This window comes from Trachymyrmex septentrionalis, unplaced genomic scaffold (assembly GCF_001594115.1).
Source record: "Trachymyrmex septentrionalis isolate Tsep2-gDNA-1 unplaced genomic scaffold, Tsep1.0 scaffold126, whole genome shotgun sequence".
Taxonomy (NCBI): domain Eukaryota; kingdom Metazoa; phylum Arthropoda; class Insecta; order Hymenoptera; family Formicidae; genus Trachymyrmex; species Trachymyrmex septentrionalis.
The window spans coordinates 1,569,520-1,590,334 of NW_017304395.1; the positions used below are offsets into that span (position 1 = coordinate 1,569,520).

The 20,815-nt window shown below is 34.0% G+C and overlaps 1 protein-coding gene across 2 annotated transcripts in view; it reads left to right on the forward strand.

Moving 5' to 3' along the window:
- The first annotated feature begins 18,319 nt into the window (after positions 1 to 18,319).
- LOC108755745 (DNA-binding protein RFX7) overlaps positions 18,320 to 20,815 on the forward strand; it is a 12,278-nt gene continuing 9,782 nt past the window's right edge. For both annotated transcript variants that reach the window (XM_018498963.1, XM_018498972.1), the window contains exon 1: positions 18,320 to 19,078. In XM_018498963.1, the coding sequence (XP_018354465.1) occupies positions 18,723 to 19,078 (356 nt within the window). In that variant the 5' untranslated portion in view covers positions 18,320 to 18,722. The remainder of the gene's footprint in view (positions 19,079 to 20,815) is intronic.

Genomic DNA, 20,815 nt, shown 5'->3' on the forward strand with positions numbered 1-20,815 from the left:
TCATAGCCGGCCCCTGGCTACTCGTTCCTACAAGGGGAGATCTCCGATCGGCTAAAGGCAAGACTGAGTTGGGGAATGAACAAACCTCCCGAGGGGAAGAGGGAGGATAGAGTCACATTGGAGGGCGACGTGGATATGATCGACGCCACCACAAACTCCGATGTGGAGAGCGCCAGACCTGGCAGGTTAAGGCCGGGCCCCACCGCGGCCAAACTGAAATGGGCGCAGCACGCCGGCTCCAGTGAGTTTCTGTATTCCGTGGCCTCCACCACGGTTTCGAATAAATGCAAGCTGCGCGACACCGGGGCCGCCAAGCTAGGGTAGAGGGAAGGGGAGATCACTTCCGATGCGGAAACTCATGTAGAGGGAGAGCAACCCCCCCGCAAACAAAGGTGTCCCGGACGCCCTCCCTCGAACCACTCGCAAGAGGATCAGCTAACATGGGCCGAAAGAGAGAAGGCCATGTTGGCGAAGAAATTAGAAGAGGATGTGGCCTTCATGACCGCATCCTCAACGAATCCCTTCTCTAAGCGTAATGCGATTTAAGGAAGCAAAGGTCCTCGTGGAGGACTATCACAAGCAGTCCTCCGAATCAATTAAGGGGATGGCGGTGGCCGTGGCGACACCTTGGTCAGATTGATTGAGAGATCTAAGAATATCAAGGATGAGATTGTGGGCCCACCTATGGGAGGGCCGCTACTAGGCTACCTTGACATATAATGACGCTTTGATCGCTACAGGTCAAATATAATATATGTCAAGATCAAGGTCATCGGCGGGGTGTCCTCTAATCTGAATTACTAAAAATGGCGTTGTGATGCTCTCGTTCTCGTCACATTGTTCTCACAAGTTTCAACCTCTTGATGTGGCTGTACACAAACCGTTTAAGAAATATTTGTCATCAAGATGCGGTTGAGATTTAATGCAGGAAAGACTATGACGATCTACGACATCTCGTCAATAGTTCGCACATCTTTACCATTAGCACCGTCTCCCGTAAATATTATAAAAAGTTTAAAAAAAATCTGGTATATTTCTATTTAAAAAGGATATATTGACGAGAGTGACTATGCACCAAATTATGTGACCGATCAATCTGACTTTATGGATCGTTAGGATCCTTCGTCAGAAACGTTGTATGTTACCGAAAAAGAAATTTTATTGCCACTAACATTAGATCCCGTGCTATCCACCTCAAGATCAGTAGAAACTCATAATCTTGTGGCGTCAACGTCTACATCTAATGTTTTTTCTCCAGAAATTATCAGATCTTTTCCAAAAGTTGGACCACGCAAAATGACAACTAGAAAGCGTCGCAGAGCATCAATATTAATTAACACTCCGGAAAAAGTTTTGGTATTAAACTTTTCGTCTTAAAATGTTACAAAGAATCTTTCTTTAAAATATTTATCGTCAGTGATGGAACATTGTGTATATTAGTATTGTGTCATAAATGCATTTAAGATTCCACACAATTTTCATAAATGTTATTAATTTTCTTATAAAACAGTTAAATATAAAAGATTAATAATCACAACAGTAACATTCATGAAAAAATATCGAACATTGTAAAAAGTATCACGCTTTCGTCGTGTAAAGAAGAGATACCTTTTTTAATAATATTTTCTAATATAATTAGTATTTTCAAGCTACAATAAAATTTAATTTATTTGTGTTTTCACGAATAAATTATCGAAAGTTTTACATTATATAATTTTTATTTTGTAGGTACGTTTTATTAAACAAAAGTTAGGATATTGCATCTCAATACAGAGTGGTGCATTTGCACACTGTAACAATTGCCCACTGCCAATCATAGCGACTTCTAGTTTTTTTATTTTTTTCTTCTAGCGCCGTAATTGTCTTGTGTGTAATTGACCTTTATTGACTTGGACAGCCCACCAACGTAAATCGAGTTGGGACATAAAAAATTTAGTGCTATTTTGTTGCTCTAGATCGAATTTTGTTGCTCACACCGTTTAGCAGCAAAAAAAAAAAAAAAGAAAATGGGGATCCAGGTTAATGGCAAACTGAACTCCTCATAATGAAAGAATATATATATATAGAACTGCGATATCAAAAAAACAAGTAAACCAGATTTTGTTGCTTTTTATTGTTCCAAGAAAAAAATATATTGAAAAATTACATTGTTAAACAAATATCTATAATCAAAACCGTTACGCGTCTCAGCGTCATGACTAAAAGTTGTACACGTATAAAATTTATTGCTTGCATGATTTTGATACAAAAATGTTTCTTGTAATATATATTATCGAAATATACCCATTTTCGAATTTGTTGCTAACTCTGACACATGAAAAATAATTAGTTTATCAGAATCGGCGCTCGCGCTGAGGACTAAGTTTTCTTAAACATTGTTTAAAAAATTTGTTGCTCGTATGTACATTGATATATTTTTATAGAATATGTTACAAGGAGCATTTTGATATCAAAAACATGCGAGCAACAAATTTTGTACATGTAATTTTTCATGACGCTGGGCGTAACGGTGCAGTTTTTGATTATTTATAGATATTTCTTTAACAATATAATTTTGCACTATGTTTTCAATATGTTTTTGCACTGTCTTGGAACAAAAAAGCAACAAAATCTGATGTACTTGTTTTTATGGTATCGCAGCTCTGTATATATTTTTTTATTCTGGGGGGATCCAGCTTACCATTAGCTTGGACCGCTCATTTTTTTTTTTTTTGGTTGGAGCAATAAAATTCGCTCTAGAGCAACAAATTAGCAACAAAATAGCACTAAATTTTTGATAATGTCCCAACTCGATTTGTGTTGGTCGGGGGTCCAGGTTAATAGGGGTACGGTAAGGGTTAATTTTATGCCGTAAATAAAGAAAGATTTCATATTGGTTTCAGAAAGTGACTAATAAACAACATCCGATGCAATATACAATGTATATCTAGATCCTATTTTTAACTATTTATCTCTAAAAATAGGCCCGTATTCAGACAGCGCTTTTGTCGATGAACACGCTTTTATGTCCGAAATTTTATACTATATGTAACGTGAATTGTATGCGAAATACGTGTTAACATTACAAAAAATAAGTTTTCTGTTAGATATTATATTGTCACGATGTCAAAAATGATATTAAAAACGACATCAATTTAAATAGATTATATAGTTAAGAGTTGAGTCTCATAAAATTAATAACGTAAAAAAGAAATGACTATACTATGTAATACTTAAATAATCTATTAAATATTCTCAATCATATAATCTCTGATAAAAATTATTTTAATAATTTTTATATAAATCAGAACACTTTTCAGAAATACTCGGAAATATTCGGAAAGTTTACATCTTCTCTCAAAATTTTTCATACATGTGAATTCTGAAATATTTTGAGATTTCTCATCCCATTATTTTTAAAAAATATTTTTTAATTTTTTAAATTTTATAACATTTTATCAGAAATATTTACAAAAAATCTTAGAAATCTTACAATATTTCATTATAATTAATATATATGGAAAATTCTGAGAAAAGATGTAGATTTTCTGAGGAAAGATGTAAATTTTCTGAGAAAAGATGTAGATTTTTTGAGAAGTGTTCCAATTCATATAAAAAATGTGAGAAAGTTATAAAATTATATAGAAATTCTGAAAAATTATATGAAAAATTCTGAAAAAAATTTATACTAAGAATGTTCACAATAAATAACACAATTCGAAAAAAAATCTCTTCGAAGCATACATGATATGGCAAGAAAGTTCGGTGAATGTTATGAGAAAACATATATCATTTAATGAATATACAAACGACCTTTATTGTCTTTCAAAGTAATCTCCCCTAGAAATAATACACTTCTGACGACGTTTGTACAGCAGGCGAAAATTCTGTGAAAAGTTATCTTTGGATATCGCTTTAAATCTTGTCACACGGTTCTGAATGTTTAAAATATTTGTAAAGCGAGTCCTCTCCATCGCCTTGTGTTCTACTTCCCAAACAGTACGAGGTGAATAGAAGTAAAGAAAATTCATTTAAAAATATATATATACAGAATTAGAAAAATAAATACATAAAGAATTCTTGAAGAATTAACTACAAACAGTTCGTCTTAAAGTAGTCCTCAAAAATTCATTATAATGAATATTTCGCGATTTAGTACTTTGAATTACATTAACGATATAATAAAGAAAACGAATTCACATTTTATTGAATAATAAGTATTGTTGATTTGTATTCATTTATTATAATGGTAAATCTCCAGATCAGCGGACTCTGTCATGACCTTGACAACAGGTCAAAGTCAGTGAGGGAAGGAGGGTCCCCTAATCTGGAAATTTCCTATCATAATTATTTATTATAATGTAATTGTATTATTTATTTAATTATTATAAATATTTACAGATTACAAATACATAATTTCAAAATAATTGCATGCAGCAGGATTTTTTATTTTCATTGTTGTTCATTCACGTTGTAAAAAGATTACATCTATAAAATTTCTATTGTAAATAACTTTTTAATAATTAAATAATGAACAATGACCTTTAATTTGAATATTACTCGTATTTGGCTACGTTCCGTTATTCATTGCGAGTACTGAAAATCTTCGTTACGTACACTATAAATCAGAGTTTCCCAACCTTTTCTAGTTCACCGCCTCTTTTTTAAAATATTTTTTGTTTAACACCCCCTTGACCGTAACTAGTAAACTCTCTCTGAACTCTAAATAAAGCAACAAAACGAAAATTATACAGAATCAAATAAAAAAATGTTAAAAAATTATAGTATAACATAAATTTATATATACATTAAAAAATTACCGTTAATGAGAAATTTGGACTTGGTGTGACACTGGTAATTTGTCTATATTTGGTTCCATTTTTCATCAGCAGCATTCTAAATCTCCGCGCTCAACTATTTGTAGTGGATTTCTCTTTTTCGTTAAAAGATTTGTAACGCACTAAATCCATGTATTCCAACTAATTAGGACGAGAGAAATGCAATAAAAAATTTTTTTGCCACAGCCCATAATGCTGAAATGTTTAAGGTTTAAATGTTTGTTTAAAAGAGGATGTTTGTTTATTTAGGAGATTAAATTTCTCTGGCGCGTTCTTTTGCCCATTTGTTCCTCAACGCTTCTTTATTGCCCTTAGGACAACGCCCCCTAAATCTCAGCGCGGGATGACCCCCACGTTGAGAACCTATGCTATAAATTATTTTTAGTACTTGCAGTGAATAACGGAATGCAATCATTATCTTATGTTAAGTTACATTATTCGTGATACCTCGATGCGTTATGAGCAATAACTAATTGTAATTCTATATAAATATTGAAATTTGTATTCGTTTCTTCCTGTATACCATCTGATCAAATTTGACCCGGACTGGTTAAAAAAAACAACAATTTTATGTATTTTAATACAAATCTTTATGATCGCCTTCAAAATAGCCTCCTTCTGAGCCAATACAAGCATGCCAACGATTAATCCAATTTTCCATACACTTCTTATAGGCCTCGGCCGGGATGGCCTTTAGTTCCTTCAGCGAATTTTTTTTTATGGCCTCAATCGATTCATGGCGCGTTCCCCGGAGCGGATATTTTTCGGAAACAGAAAAAAGTCACAGGGAGCCAAATCTGGCGAATACGGTGGCTCAGCGATGACTTTTATTTCGTGTTTGGCCAAAAATTCAGTCACAATCAGGCTGGAATGTGACGGCACATTATCGTGGTGAAAAATGAATTGTCTGCCCACAAATGTGTTGAGTCGATCCATAAGAGATGTTGAGAGCTTCTGCTATCTCTCTAATGCCAACACGACGATTTTCAAGCACAATTTCCTTCACTTTTTCCATGTTATCGTCGTTAACAGAGGTGGATGGACGACTCGCATGAGACACACAAGTTTTCTACGACCTCACGACCCTCACTGAATGCTTTATGCCACTCAAATACTTGCGTTCTCGATAGAGTAGACTCCCCAAAACACTTCTGCAACATTTTAAATGATTCCGTAGCCATAATTCCATTGGAAACACAAAATTTCAAGCAAACTCGTTGTTCAATTTTTTTTTTTCATAGTAAAAATCGCCAGAGAAACTTTTTGCGTCGTAAACAAATGGCTGCCAAACACACACTAACTGACGTATCCCGCTCAAATTTCACACGAATGTCAGAGAAGGTTGTACCAATCTAGAAAAAAAAAATTTTTACCGATTCAATTTACACGCGCGGTTTAAATGGACCAGTCCGGGTCAAATTTGATCAGATGGTATATGTCTCAATTTACAATATAATTTCACTAATATTATTGCAGATTTATTATCTTATATATATAAAATCAATCACCTAATCCCCATAACAAAGGGTCACATTCACGTCACAATAGAATCAACAGTTAGGAAGAAAATATAATATCATAAGATTGTCATAACAAAATAACACATGTTACAAAGACATTCGCACATCACCATGACATTGCTATGACATCACATTTGTGATAAAGCGGACATTCGCACATCATCATGACGTAATCATGATTGTGCGTAATTGTGATTTAACTGTGACGTTTTTGCTATGGCGAAGCGAAGCGTTCATCAGTAACAAAAGAAATAACAAAAGTATTTTTGAAGAAATAAAAGTGCTACGCAAATTATAGAGAAAATTCCATTTTATTCTATATTCGTGCATATGTATAATTTATATAAGAAATATAGAACCTATAAAATATTGATAAAAGCCATCTATTTTCAAGCTTCTTTGTTTTTAAAATATATTAATTGTTTTTATAGAAATTGATTATGAAAAGAAATACTAAGAAAGTTATGTATACTCGTATACTAGAAACTATATTAATGTTAAACAATAAAAATGTGTATGTTGAATATATACAGAGAATATATTATATCCCAGACCTTCTGTACCACACCAGGTAATAATAGATTCCTAAAATTATTTCGAGACGAAAGTCCTAATATCAAAGTCGAAGCTATAATAAAATTTTCAAATTAATAGCGATTAAAGTTCTCTAATAACAGTGCTGACATTTCGTGCGCTGACATGATATGACAAGTGGTAAAGGTATGTTACGAGGGCTCTCTCAGCAATTTCAAGATTATCGTACAAATATACAACATTTTATTAAGTCAGTATCACAATCAATACTAGAAAAATGATAAGTCAGTACCAATTTCAAGCAAGCAACAAATTTTTTACTGATATTTTACTCTTGGTAAAATCTTCGCCTACACACTAAAGGTTTTCGTTGTTATTTGTGCTTATTTCGATAATGGATTCAAAATTAGGATATTTCGACAACAAATTAATAACAAATTCCTACGTTATTTTTAAATAGATTGACTTTGTTATACATATATTGTTCCACTAACTTAATCTTCCTTTAGCGGAACATCATTTAAAAAAAAACTAACAGAATAACAAATTTTTTTTGGCCACTTTTTATCAACAAATGAGCAACACATAAAATAAAAATGTTAGTTAGAATTTATTATGCTGACTTTGTTCCGTTAACTTATAAAACATCAATTTTTTAAAATCTATTATAATCATCATTTTATTTATAAAAAAATCTGTTATACTAAATATCAATTAACGATAAATATTATAATTAATAAATATTATAATTTATAACTCAACATGTTACAAGTAATTATTATATACAAAATATTATGATTCGTATACATTATTCGGCGAGAAATTACAATATTGCAATGTTACCATTAATTAAGGTTTATTGAATATTAATCCTCTAACTAAATACTATTCTGCTTGTATCAATATTCAAAATATTTTTACTAATTCTCTATTCTAAACACTATTTTGCTTGTAAAGTATAAACATCTGTTAATATACAAGAAACTTTATATAAATACTTTAAAAAGTCCTCAAGAATTCTAAACATGATGCATATAACTTCTCTTATTGTATTCTTCTGTAAATTCCTAAGGAATTACAATTTAGAAAAATTTGAAGAATATATTGCGAATTCATTGTGCTATCTGGATTGTGAGACGTGCGATAATGAAACTTAAGGTGATATCCAAAAAGGACTTTTCACAATTTTCACAAAGTGTACACTGTTAAAAGTGTAATTGTCTTTAAAGAGAGGGAGGGGGAGAGGATTATTTTGAAGAACAATAAAGATCATTTGTATATTAATCAAGTAGTGTTTATTTTCTTATAACAGTCATCGAACTTTATTTGCCACATCATCCTGAAGATTTTTTCGCATTAAACATTTGAACACGATACCGTTGCATTGACAGAAAATTTGTTTATGTCGCATACTTCACTAAATCTCCAACGAGCACGTTTGAGTGAGTAGGAGCTATGATGTTGTCGCGGGTTAAAAAATAATTTCACTAAATTCCTGCTTTGAAATTCATTAAAAGACTTTAAAAGTCACCAAATGCGTGAAATGATTTTAAAAAGGAGGGGGGGGGAAGAGACAAAACAGGGTAAATATATTTTTGCAACCCTGTTGACAGTATAGTTGCTCTTCAATAAATAAATAAATTGCACTGTTTGCAATTTCTATAGATATATTCACTCCTGTACTACAACAATTACTATATCAATAAAAGCCGGTTGTTCCATCTTTCGGTAAATTTTACGTGTTAGGTAAATCTTTGGCAATGCGATTGGATAATTTTGCTACTTACCTAATGCGTAAAATTTGCCAAAAGATAGAACAATTGGCTCTAATATATAATAAGATTGTAACAATCTCTCTCTACATACCACTATTATCTATATTTAAAAAAAAATAACTATAGTAAACCATATTATAGAATGATTGACAAAACAACTCATAACACTTTAGTTTGTGAAATTAAAAATGGAACCTATATATAAATCATAGATTGACTGTGTTCATCTAGAAAACACAATTTTAAGATTTTTGATTAGTTTATGTTAATATGGCCCAATATTTAGATCGAATGAGAAACTGAAAACAAGATCAATAAGAGGAATAGAAGACGCTGACATAAAAATTCACCAAATAAAGAAAGTAATTCACTAAATCACCAAAAGACCTTAAAAATCACTAAATTAGTAAAAAATCTTCATAAACAATAACACTAAGCTATGATAAGAACATGTAGATTATTGTAGATGCAAGCGAGACAAACAAATCTAGAATTTGCATAGCAAATCAAATTTTGAATAAATTGGGTTGACATAGCCATTGAAACGTCACGTTTGACCATTTTCAATATTTTTATGTCATAAAACAAAAACTTGTTTCTAAAGACTAAATCATCGAAAAATACAATTCAAAAGTTTTTAAATGAATTTTAGTTTATTGCAACTTATTTTCTTCATCAAATCACGACTGTTTAAATTTTAGACTTTCTGCTCAATATAGTTTTAAAAAAAATCACTTTTCTCCCTTCAAAGTGCCATAATACACAGTCCTAAGATTTTTTCATGCTGAACACGATGCTGTCGTTAGAATTCCGTGGCATATCAGGATTTTTAGTAAATTGGAATATAACAGTACATTAGGAATAGTATTTATAGTTTGTTTTTCTTTTAAGATTGTCTTAAGTAACGTCTCAAGATAATAATACAACAGTCTGATTAGCTTATGACACCTTAAGTCTGTACTTAAGACAGTCTTAAATATAAGAATCGACTATAAACACCAGCCTAAAATGATTTTTACTCTGTTTCGCCCCCAAATGAAAAATTTTTGAGGTATGTACTATGGCTAAAGGGACCATACGTCTAACTTTCTCCGGACATGTATTCTTTTTCCGGGCGTCGGAGAACGTTCTGGATCTTCAATGTGTCAGGGATGTACTCTTTTTAAATCTGTCCTCAATTGCTCGGCTAAAAAAAAAGGAGTACATATCCAGGAAAAGCCGGACGCGCGCGCGCGCGCGTAATGGTCACTCTGACTACGGTATTTCAGGAGAATTTAGTAAAAATTAGATGGAGAATCATCAGCTGTTTTCAAACCTGTATAAAATAATTTACTTTATATCGGATTTTCTGTATAGAGATCAAAACGTTTCTTTCGAAAAATATATATTCATATTCTCTTTGTTTACTTTTTATTTAAAAAATATGAAAGGGGATATAAGTGTATTTTTGTCATCCCTATTATGATTTCGTCGAAATAATATAATCAAAGACGTTTTCCAATTATGCTGAATTCATTTTGAGCATTGTACGAGAATTATAATTATTTCACTAACTTTACTTCATGTCTCGACCAAACGATCGGAAATTTACTGCAATTTTACGCACTCTTTCATGAACAACGGCATATAAACCCGAAAATTTCGGGGGCGTCGCGGTACTGGTTAAATTGCCACACCACATTCGTCACTTGGATCATCGACACAGCATCATGAATACACTTACCACGTTAAATCCGGAAGTATAATCCATGTCCGCGGGCATATCCAAATCCATGGATATGGCACAAAAAGCACTGACCCACTGATTTCTCGCGTAAACTGAGCAGAGACGGCAGAGAGCAAAAGACTATCCACGAGAACCTGTGTATGAAGCAATTGACGCGACCGCTCAAAACGCGTCCGAGCAGTTCAAGACGAACTGAAATGAACTGAAACGATCTGATGCTATGACGCGTAGCGAACCAACCTGAACCTGAACCAAAGACTCACACAGATGAAAGGAGGTACAACTTCTTGATTTGCCGCGCACCCGCATTACTGTTGTCCTACTTGTTTATCTGGGCTGCGTTCCAAAACCCGACTCTGTCAATCTAAATATTATTTTATTCTTGTTATTTACCACATGTTAAACAAGAATAAACGATTAGTGTTGACTGAATCGAGTTTTGGAACGCATATCTAAGCAGCCATTTCGATTCAAGCATAAGGTCTATTCGCATTGCTCGCACTTTTTGCACTCGGCATCTTCTCTTTCTCTCTTTTCAAAACCAAATATATAGCTGGTATTCATAGTCAGATCTTATAATTCAAGCTCGTCTTAAGTACAGTCTTAAGAAGTCACGAACCAATCAGAGGACTGCATTAACGTCTTAAGACATTAGTTTTGTTCGTTTTGTCTTTCGAGAGCTATTGAGTGAATCGTTCCGAATGAATCTAGCGTACTTGAAGTATTAGGTTTGTTTGCGTCGCATGCTTCAACATGCTTCTACTTCCTTCAACCGTAGCTCCTACTCACTCAAACGCACTCGTTGGAAGCGTTGTAAGCATCAATGCGACTTTAAAATTGAAGTATCAAATTGGCTGAAACAACAAACTTGTGACTTGCGACGTCTACGATATGACCAATGTAGAATGGTCTTTAGAGTGAGTAATAGCTATGGTAGAAACATGTTGAAGCATATTGGAGCATGCAACGCGAACAAACCTATAGGATTTACACTACATACGACATCCGTCATACGACATTTGACATTCAAGCCTGTTACACAATAAAGTCGCAATTCGTAAGCTGTAAGAAATTGACCAATCGTAGTCGATTATTTTTGTCATATTCAATTGTGATCGGTCAATTTCTTACGGCTTAATTGCGATTCTATTGTGTGACAAGTCTCATTGTTACGATGTCGTACATAGGGCGATATCAGTCCGTTCTTATTTCAAGATTATTTTAAGCTGCTAATATGGCCCTCTGATTGGCTTATGACATCTTAAGACTATACTCAAGCTAACCTCAAATATAAAAATCAACTATGAATACCGGCCATAGTGTGAATCCTACATTTCAAGTATGTTGGGTTCCTTCAGAGCAACTCCGAGCAACTCCCGAGAGACAAAACAAACAATACTATAACTTGGGGTCAGTTAAGCTTATCCGTCGATTAACTTCATCACCAGAATAGCCAACAGCAAGAATTAAAAATCTGTCTTTCTAACTTATTCTTGTTAGCAATAGTAAAAAAAAAGTGTTGCGTGGAGATAAATAAAACATTAAAATGTAAATATATTTGATTATTTTTTTACAAATACATATTTTCAAAATTAGATTAGAGATGATAAGTTTTCAGTTTAGTAGTTACTCAAAGCAATACTCAAAGTTAATCGGCGGATAAAAGCTGCGTTTAATAATGTAAATTTAAGGTTCTTATATTATAGCATATGTCACGTGCACTGTAGAAAAAGAGCACGCCGACGCCTCAGATTTGCATTGCCGAACGCAGTTAAAGTAACTAGAGTTGGTAAAACTGATCCTTAATAGCATATTCTATCTGAGCGGATTTGCATCAACCTAAATTAGATTAATAACGTTATATGTTCTTCTATTAGTAGAATATGTAACGTCAACCAATAGTACAACATAATCCAACCCAATAGTACAACATAATCCAACCCAATAGTACAACATAATCCAACCCAAATGGGAGCAAATCGGTTCGGGTCGAAAACGTTATAAAACAATCTTAAAATAAGAATTTGGAGATTTCATGCAACGCGAACAGACCTATAGAGTGAACAAGTTTAGGAAGTGTCTATATTGGTCGTAACTAGAGATCTTATAATCATAGGATATTTTCCATTTGATGACACAAGTCGACACAAATGTAAGGAAGCGTTTATATTGGCCGTAATCGTATATCATATGCCGTAATCTGTAAAAATTTATCAATCACCTTCGAGTATTCCTTTTCTACTGAATGAGAGAAGAATACTTGACTGTGATTAATCAATTCTTACAGATTAAGGCATGCTATATACGATTCGGCCAATATAAACGCTCCCTAATGCATAGTCTACAATGGGCAATAGCAGTAGTGGATTAAGAAGTAGGCGTAGAAATCGCCTATTCTACAATAGATGTAAGCGTAAGTTATAAGTGGTTGCAGTTGTAAAAATTGAATGTGAACTAATCAAATCAAATGTGAAGAGAATATTTGACTGTAATTGATCAATTCTACAATTATCACTTACAACTACGCTTATAATTATTGTAGAATAAGCTTTAGATTTAAATGTAGACATAAGTAACACACAAACTTGCACGTATGGTGTACAACTTATTACCGTGTCTCTAAGAAACGGCAATAAAATACGTCATACGCTAAAGCTTGTGCGTTTCTTACGTCTGCAACTTAAGTCTCTAAGTAAGTGTTACGACAATTCTTGTGCTTAGACCCTAAAGCTCTATATTCTTGAAGCTTCCACGGGTGTTTTCTGTATAAAAGTTATGCGTTTTCTCCGTGTCCAAATCCATTTTTGAAATGCCAACGTTTCGTGAACCTTGCAGTCCACTCCAGGACAAAGAGCAGCCTGATACCGAACTGTTCCTCTGGGCCGTTCCTTTTTATACGTTACTTGTTGGAGTAGTGGGAAAGAAGAGAATTGTGGGTGAGGGAGGAGGGGAGAAAGAGGAGAGGAGGAATCGGTCAGTCCTCAATAACCGGGAGAATGGTCTTCCACATCTTATTTATGTTGTAGCCATTATCTCTATTTAGATTGTTAGGATGTTTCTGTATCTCTATGGCTTCTCTATACTTCCTTGGAAAGTATGAAGTAATGTTGGCTATTGTGGTCGTTTTATCAAACAGTATTTGATGTCCAGTTTTGATGCTGTGTTCTGATAATGCTGACTTGCGTGACGTGTTTTAGCCTGACACGTTAGTGTTCTTTTATCCGTAAGTTGACCATTCTCCCGGTTTCTCAATGTATACTTACCCACAGGAACATGTCATTTTTGCTCCTCATTGTACATGTTAAGTATTATTGGTACATATTCGTACATGATAAGGTTAGTAAGTCCAATATGGCGAACTAATGGGCTACTTTAGTAATATAGAGCTTTAACAAGCGTTGTTCTTTCTTGACATTCAGAGTGACAAAGATAGAACGACACTTTGTGGCAATTGCCAGAGGTCCAAAGACGGGACGCGCTCGGTTTCACGTAAGCACCTCAGTCACGCAAAAAGATCCTTTAAATAGAATAACGATTGAAATTAATTTCAGGGCATCTAAGGCAGGTTCCCACTACATCGCCTTACTGATAAGTCTAGTAGTGTTGGACCGAGACGAAACTACGGCCGACCACTCAGCTTCAAGTCTGGCCTCTTTATTGAGTTTGCTTCTTTACCGACATGCCTTGGACATTTCCTTATTATGTAGCAATCCGCTACAACTTCGACTGTCGACTTATGTCGATTTGTGTCATCAAATGGAAAGCACCCAAGAGTTTCGCGAAAGCGGGCACAACTTCTGATTGGTTCTCCATCTTGGTCTATTCGGTATTCCTCGGATAGCTTTGTACATACATTGTCGGAAAAGTGCGAAAAAAGAAAGAGATAGATAGCTATAGCAGATGAGTAAGAGTCCGGATTTATAATAGATATTTTAGGTCTGATTGCACAACCAACGTTACTTTGACTTTAAGCAAAGCTTAAAACTCTCTCTGTTTCTGTTTCTTTTTCATTTTAAAACGAGACAGAGAGAGAATTTTAAATCTTGCTTAAAGTCAAAGTAACGTTGGTACAATTGAGTTTTCAGTCTTAAGCCGTAAGAAATCAATTACAATTCGAAGGCGAGGAAAATAAGGCCCGATTGCATCAACGTTACTTTGATTTTAAGTAAGGTTTAAAACTTTTTCTCTGTCTCGTTTTGGCTTTAAAAATCAAACGGATAGTTTTAAGTCTAGCTCATCTATATGATTTTAGATATACCACTGTATATATTAATATAGATCTATTTTTTTTGTTTTTAATTTCAATATATTTCTGGAATAAACCAAATGAAATCATAAAACAGTATGTAAAACATGATATTTGTAATTCAACAATTTATTGACAATTTCAGATAGTACAATGTTTAAAATGGGGACATCTTTAAGATCTCTTTAAGACGCCATAACATAAATCTTTAAGACGTTTTTTACCCTTATTTTCGACATGTATCCAAATTTTGTGCTGCCTAGGATATAGAATAGGAAAAAAATTATAAAACAACGAAAAATTATATTTACTTAATTATTGTAATACATAATACGGGTGGTTCGATAAGTCTGGTAAATCTTTACGAGATGATGCCACAATCTATTTGATGACACTTGGAAAGTATCACTCTTCAAACTCTTCTAGGACAAATTTCAGCTAGAATTAACGTAGTATTCACGTACGGTAATCGTTTAAAGCGAATGAGAAATTTAGTAGATACCGCGTACAAAAATGGAAAAAAAATACAATTTCCGTGCAAAATTACAGAATTAGACCAATGATTTCTCGTTCTATTTTAAATCCGGAGAATAGGATGGATAAAAATCAATTTGATATCCAAAAGTACAAGAGATTCTACCTATTTTATTCATCCTAATATGTGTATTTACTAATTATACACAATATTCACTCAGCTCTCAAACGTAGTTTATTATGTCTCAAATAGTCTATTGTGCCACAGTTTTAATACATATTATGACAGTCCGCCATATTTTTGATTTTACAGCTAACGCATGCGTAGAACAAAACTGAATCCTTCGTTTGCTTGTACTGTCGCTACTGTATGTAGCTATACTGTGACAAAACTTAAAATGGTTGAATGTAAGAACTGACTATGAATACTGGCCACAGTCAGACCTTGTACTTAAAGCTTCTTTAAATGTAAATCTTTAGATTCTCAGTAGCCAATGAAATAATTTGTAGAGTATCTCCTTGTTTTATAAACGGATCTCAAGTTTCCGAAGGAAGGAATATTTTAGGGATTTTAATAATCTACTAAAGCTAGCATGTCATAATATATTGTATATGCAAATATCGAGAATTTTTTTACAAATAAAGGTTTTAAAGGAATTGTTGATTAAATAAAGTCCTGATTAAATATTTTGCAATAATAATGAACAAAGATAAAACTAATAGCGAATTCGATGGGACGTACTCAATGCGCACTGATGCACATTAAAACCGTCTTACATACACAAAATAACGTAAATATATGTTTATAAATAAACAGAAATCGATTAAATCGTGAAATATTCAATACATTTTATTATACTATCAGGACAAATCTATATTTCATAATTCGAGATATTTGAATTTTATTCTTCTACTCAAATTAAATCAGTGTACAACGGCTTTAATATGCATCCAATCGAATTCGCTATAATGCTTATTATGCGAAGAAGAAAAAATGCTTTTGGCGTAGTTTATTTCCGAAAAAAAGCTATCGAAAATAATTATCGATGCGACAGATCTAAATTAAAAGCTATCGAAAGTAAAAAGACCGGTATGACGAACTAAATTTGGAGGTTTGCTTGGTTATGGCTGCACCTCCTCAAGGAAACTCGTAACCTTCTTTGAGAAAAGGAAGCTAAGGCTTCTTATTTAGTCAAAGAAGAACTTATGAAATGTGAAATGAAGAACAAAGAATCCTCATTCCTCAAGAAAGAACTATGAATACGGGTATATATACTCTAAGATGTACTACATACAGAAATTGCAGGCTTATGTTCCCCTTCCACTAGTATATATTCTAAGATAAAATCTCCGCAATTTACTGTAGACTTCGCAGCGGCACAAAAATTCGTGGCGCTTCTGTCGCTGACAACCTCATTTATCCGATTGTGATGGAAGTGGAAATACGGTATTCACAGGCATTCACAATTGCAATATTATCAAAGAATAACGCGAGTTAGAAATGACTCCATGAAAAATAAAAAATAAATATCATGGTAAAAAGGTGCTATGTAACTATTAACTTGTACCAATAGATAAACAAGTGCAAAAAAAAGTTTTTTTCAAAGCACCGAAGGTTATACAGTTTTAAAAGTTTGTAATATAATTATTGGGTCTAACTTCATATCCAATGTTGATAAAATTAGGCTCATTCAGCACGTTTTTACATAAAATGAACGATTCTAGCAAAAGAAATGTTCTATTCCATGGGTCGAGATATTAATCGTTAAAGTTGACGACTATTCAGGTTAAGAAATGTCATATCGATGGCATAGATTGACATAAAGGAACATGAGAACATAAGTGAGACTAGAATAAGATTAGAATACTTTCTGCATCGATTTTTAATAGGATGTGGTTGAAATTGAACAATTATTTTTGAGTCTTTCATTTCTACAGTTTAAATATTTGTACCACAGAAGACGGCCAGGTATAACAGCGTCACTACCGGCGAAAAAATTGGGGATCGTTTTGGGGAACGGAATGGCTATAAAGATTTTGCTCCCTTCTATTAAGCCAGAAGCACATAAAAAAACGTAAGACCGTAAGACGTAATCAGTAAGGAAATCGTAAGATTGGATTCTACTGGCCTTACGGTTTCTACTGTGATTGAGCAATTCGCTTACTGATTACGTCTTGTAGCCTTACGTTTTTATATATGCCATAGGCTTTAGGGAGCGTTTATGACTACGGTTCACTTGATGCTACAAATATTTCGAAGCATTTTTTGATTGGTCAATCAAAAGTTTTGAATTTGTAGCGTCAAATGCGACCGCACCCTATATTGGCCATAATTGTATGAAGTATGCCATAATTTGTAAGAATCGACTAATCACAGTCAAGTATTTCCCTCTTGTTCGGCGCTAGAGAGGAATACTCGAAGGTGATTGGTAAATTTTTACAGATTACGGCATATGGTTACGGCCAATATAAACGCTTTCTTTTTCCGTGCCTCAAAATATAAGGTCTATCTATGAATACTGGCATTGATGCTTGGCATCTGAATGTACCTGAAAGGAGCGTTTTTATTGACCATAAAACGTGTGCCTGTTCTACAATAGCAGTTAACGCAATTGTAAGGAGCTTCGCACAATAAAAGAAACAGGGAACAGAGAACAGAAAATAAGAATTTCAACCTATCAGAAACTGTGTATTCCATGATTTCATGTGTAATATATGATTTCTGATAGGTTGAAATTCTTATTTTCTGTTCTTTATTTCCTGTTCCTTTTATTGTGCAGAGCCCCTAAATTATTGTAATTGCAAGAATTGATTAATCACAATCAAATATTCTCCTCACATTCGATTTGATTGGTTAATTTTTACAATTACAACCATTTACAACTACACTTATGATTATTGTAGAATAGGCTTCATACTTCATGCTTTTATGTGCCTCCAACGCGCATGCGCTAGAAAAAGCGGTCTTGCTAGCAATACTGCAGCCAATAAGTGCATTCAGAACGACAACCGCTCACTGAGCGCTCAGTAAGCTCTTTTATCTGATTGGTCTATATTTTAGGATCTAATGGAATATACCAATCAGATAAAAGAGCTGTTTGAACGCTTAGTGACTGGTTGTCGTTCTGAATGCACCCAGTGTCACCGTCATGGCATTTCAAAGCGAATAGTGCATATACTCTATGGCGACGGAATAAGAACGTACAAACCGAGGAACGAAGCGCGAACGAATAGCCGATTAACGTTCGTGAACCATCGTAGCCGGTATCGATCTGTCTGATTCTCGCCTGCTGATTCTCATCTGGCTGCTAGGCGCTCTCGATTTGAGCGCTTGTACCGACGCGGCTACCACGCGCGGTACCGTTATGACGGATTCGCGCGTCGCTGCATATTGTACGTGGTTTGGCGATTTGTGTGGCAGTTTCTCACATGAAACGATCTTTCCGAGTAATGGCGCGTAGGGTTGCTAACGAGTAAGTCCAGCTGATCACTGAACGGTAGACAACATGGTAGTTCGCAGTGGCCGTGCACAGGGAGACGATACGTTTCTGCATACGTGAGCCGTGACCGGCTGGAGGCAGGCGAACGGGTGGGCAGGCAGGACGGTGGGACGGGGAGGTTTAGGCTACGATGAGTACTGACAGTCATGATGAGACGAAATCCTGCAAAACATCCGCGAGGAGCGAAGAAGAGAATGCGTTTGATGTTAAACGAATTAAAAAGGAGCGCAGTGACATTTGTGTGGAAAATGGTGACACTGCTAGCATTACCGCCACCACCTCTACCTCCTCAGTCACCATTGCTACTGCTGCCACCACCGTCCTCGAGAAACGACAGCCACCGGCCGGCAGATTTGCCTCGAATGGTTTTCACGGAGATGGCAATCAGCTGCAGGACTTGGTTGCGACCAAATTCTCTACCTTGGCCAACCATGGTGCTTCTTCCAAGCAGGATAAGATTCGGATTATGATAGAGGATGGCATTAGGTTAAGTCGATTTTAAGTTTTATGGAAACTCAATACTCTGATTTCTATTTTTTAGACTATAATTTGTTAAAATTATAATTTATGATGAGATTGATACATAGCTTGGGATTTGTCTTTACAATAGATTAACCCCAATAAGCAAAATTAATAGTACTCTAATGGAAGGTATATATTATTTGTCCACATTGCTTATTTGCTAATTTAAAATAATATAATCTCATTGGTAAAGCAGTAAAAAAATACTAGGAACACCAGCCAATGTAAGTGGTGTGTACAATTGAATTGCGTACAAGATGCATCACTCTTCTCTAAAGGATAGGTTCAGACCAAGATAGAAAAGCAAAAGAGCGACAGCTGATCTTGAACTTGCGCTAATAGTCACTGGTTTCAACTTTCTGTGCTGTTTATTACCAGTGCAAGTTTTGATTGTCGGCTGCTTTTCTGTTTAAATCTAAACTTAGCTTAAAGACTATGGTACACAAAAAATTTAAGCAGTAAGCAAATTGGCCAATCACATTAAAGACCGTCATAAAGTCATAATTTAATAGCTAACATATTGATTTCCTTACTGCTCATATTTTGCTGCTTAAGTTTTTTGTATGTCATGGCCCTAATATTTTCTACTTAATAGACATATAGTTGTAAGTTGAAGTTATAAAGGCCATGGCACAAAAAAACTTTAGCAGTAAGACATAAGCAGTAAAGAAATCATATTGGATTGTCTATTGTTTATATTATGGCCTTAGTCTTTACTGTGATTGCCCAATTTGCACTGCTTATGTTTTACTGCTTAAATTTTTATATGCCATAATTCTAAGAATTGACCAATGAAATGCAATATAAGGAAACTATTCAACTATAATTGGTCAATTCTTATAATTAAACCACTTATGACTATGCTTACGACTATTGTAGGACAGGCATAACACTTTGCCAGAAGAATATTGCTGCAAATTGTTGTTGGTTAGTCTATTAAGTTGATGTTTTTTCAGTGTCTGCTAATATTAAATATAACCCCAGATTACCAGAAAATTGGACAAAGTAACATAACTAATTAGAATAAGATGTATCGCTTAATATAAATAGTTACAAAATGATACATTCTGTTTGGCTGATAGTATGTTACTAAATTCTACTATTAAATTCTATTATATTCTTTACATTCTGTTGACAAAATTAGCATATTCTTTGCAAGATCTGTTTTTGGTAGATTTAACTATTTCAATTATTCTTTTTATTCAAAATTTCTTATATATGTAACAAAAAGTTGTTACAATAGATATAATAAACAACAGAAAATCTCAATCTTGTTGAATAATGGATTTCCATCTTCCGTACATCTACATTCAGATAATTTACTCTTAAAAATTGGCGAAGTTAATACAGAATCTGGAAATCTTGTGTTACAAAACGATCGTTTATTATATCTATTGTAATAACTGTGTTATGTCTGCTAATTACAAATTGAAACAGAATCGTCAACAAGAATTGCAATGGAACATTTAAATTCACAACATTCATAATTACTGTAAACTGATTAACGAGCATCTTTGCGAAACTAAATCTTGTAACTATGTATCTAATGTTCTTGAATTTCAATGTGTAGTATTCATTTGACTTATAATTCATTTCTGTTTGCATTTTATTGTTCTGATACTTATGCTATTTATCTAATAATTTTGTATGGTTTTATAACATACTGAGGATTGCCTAATTGAGGCCAAAACATTTATATAT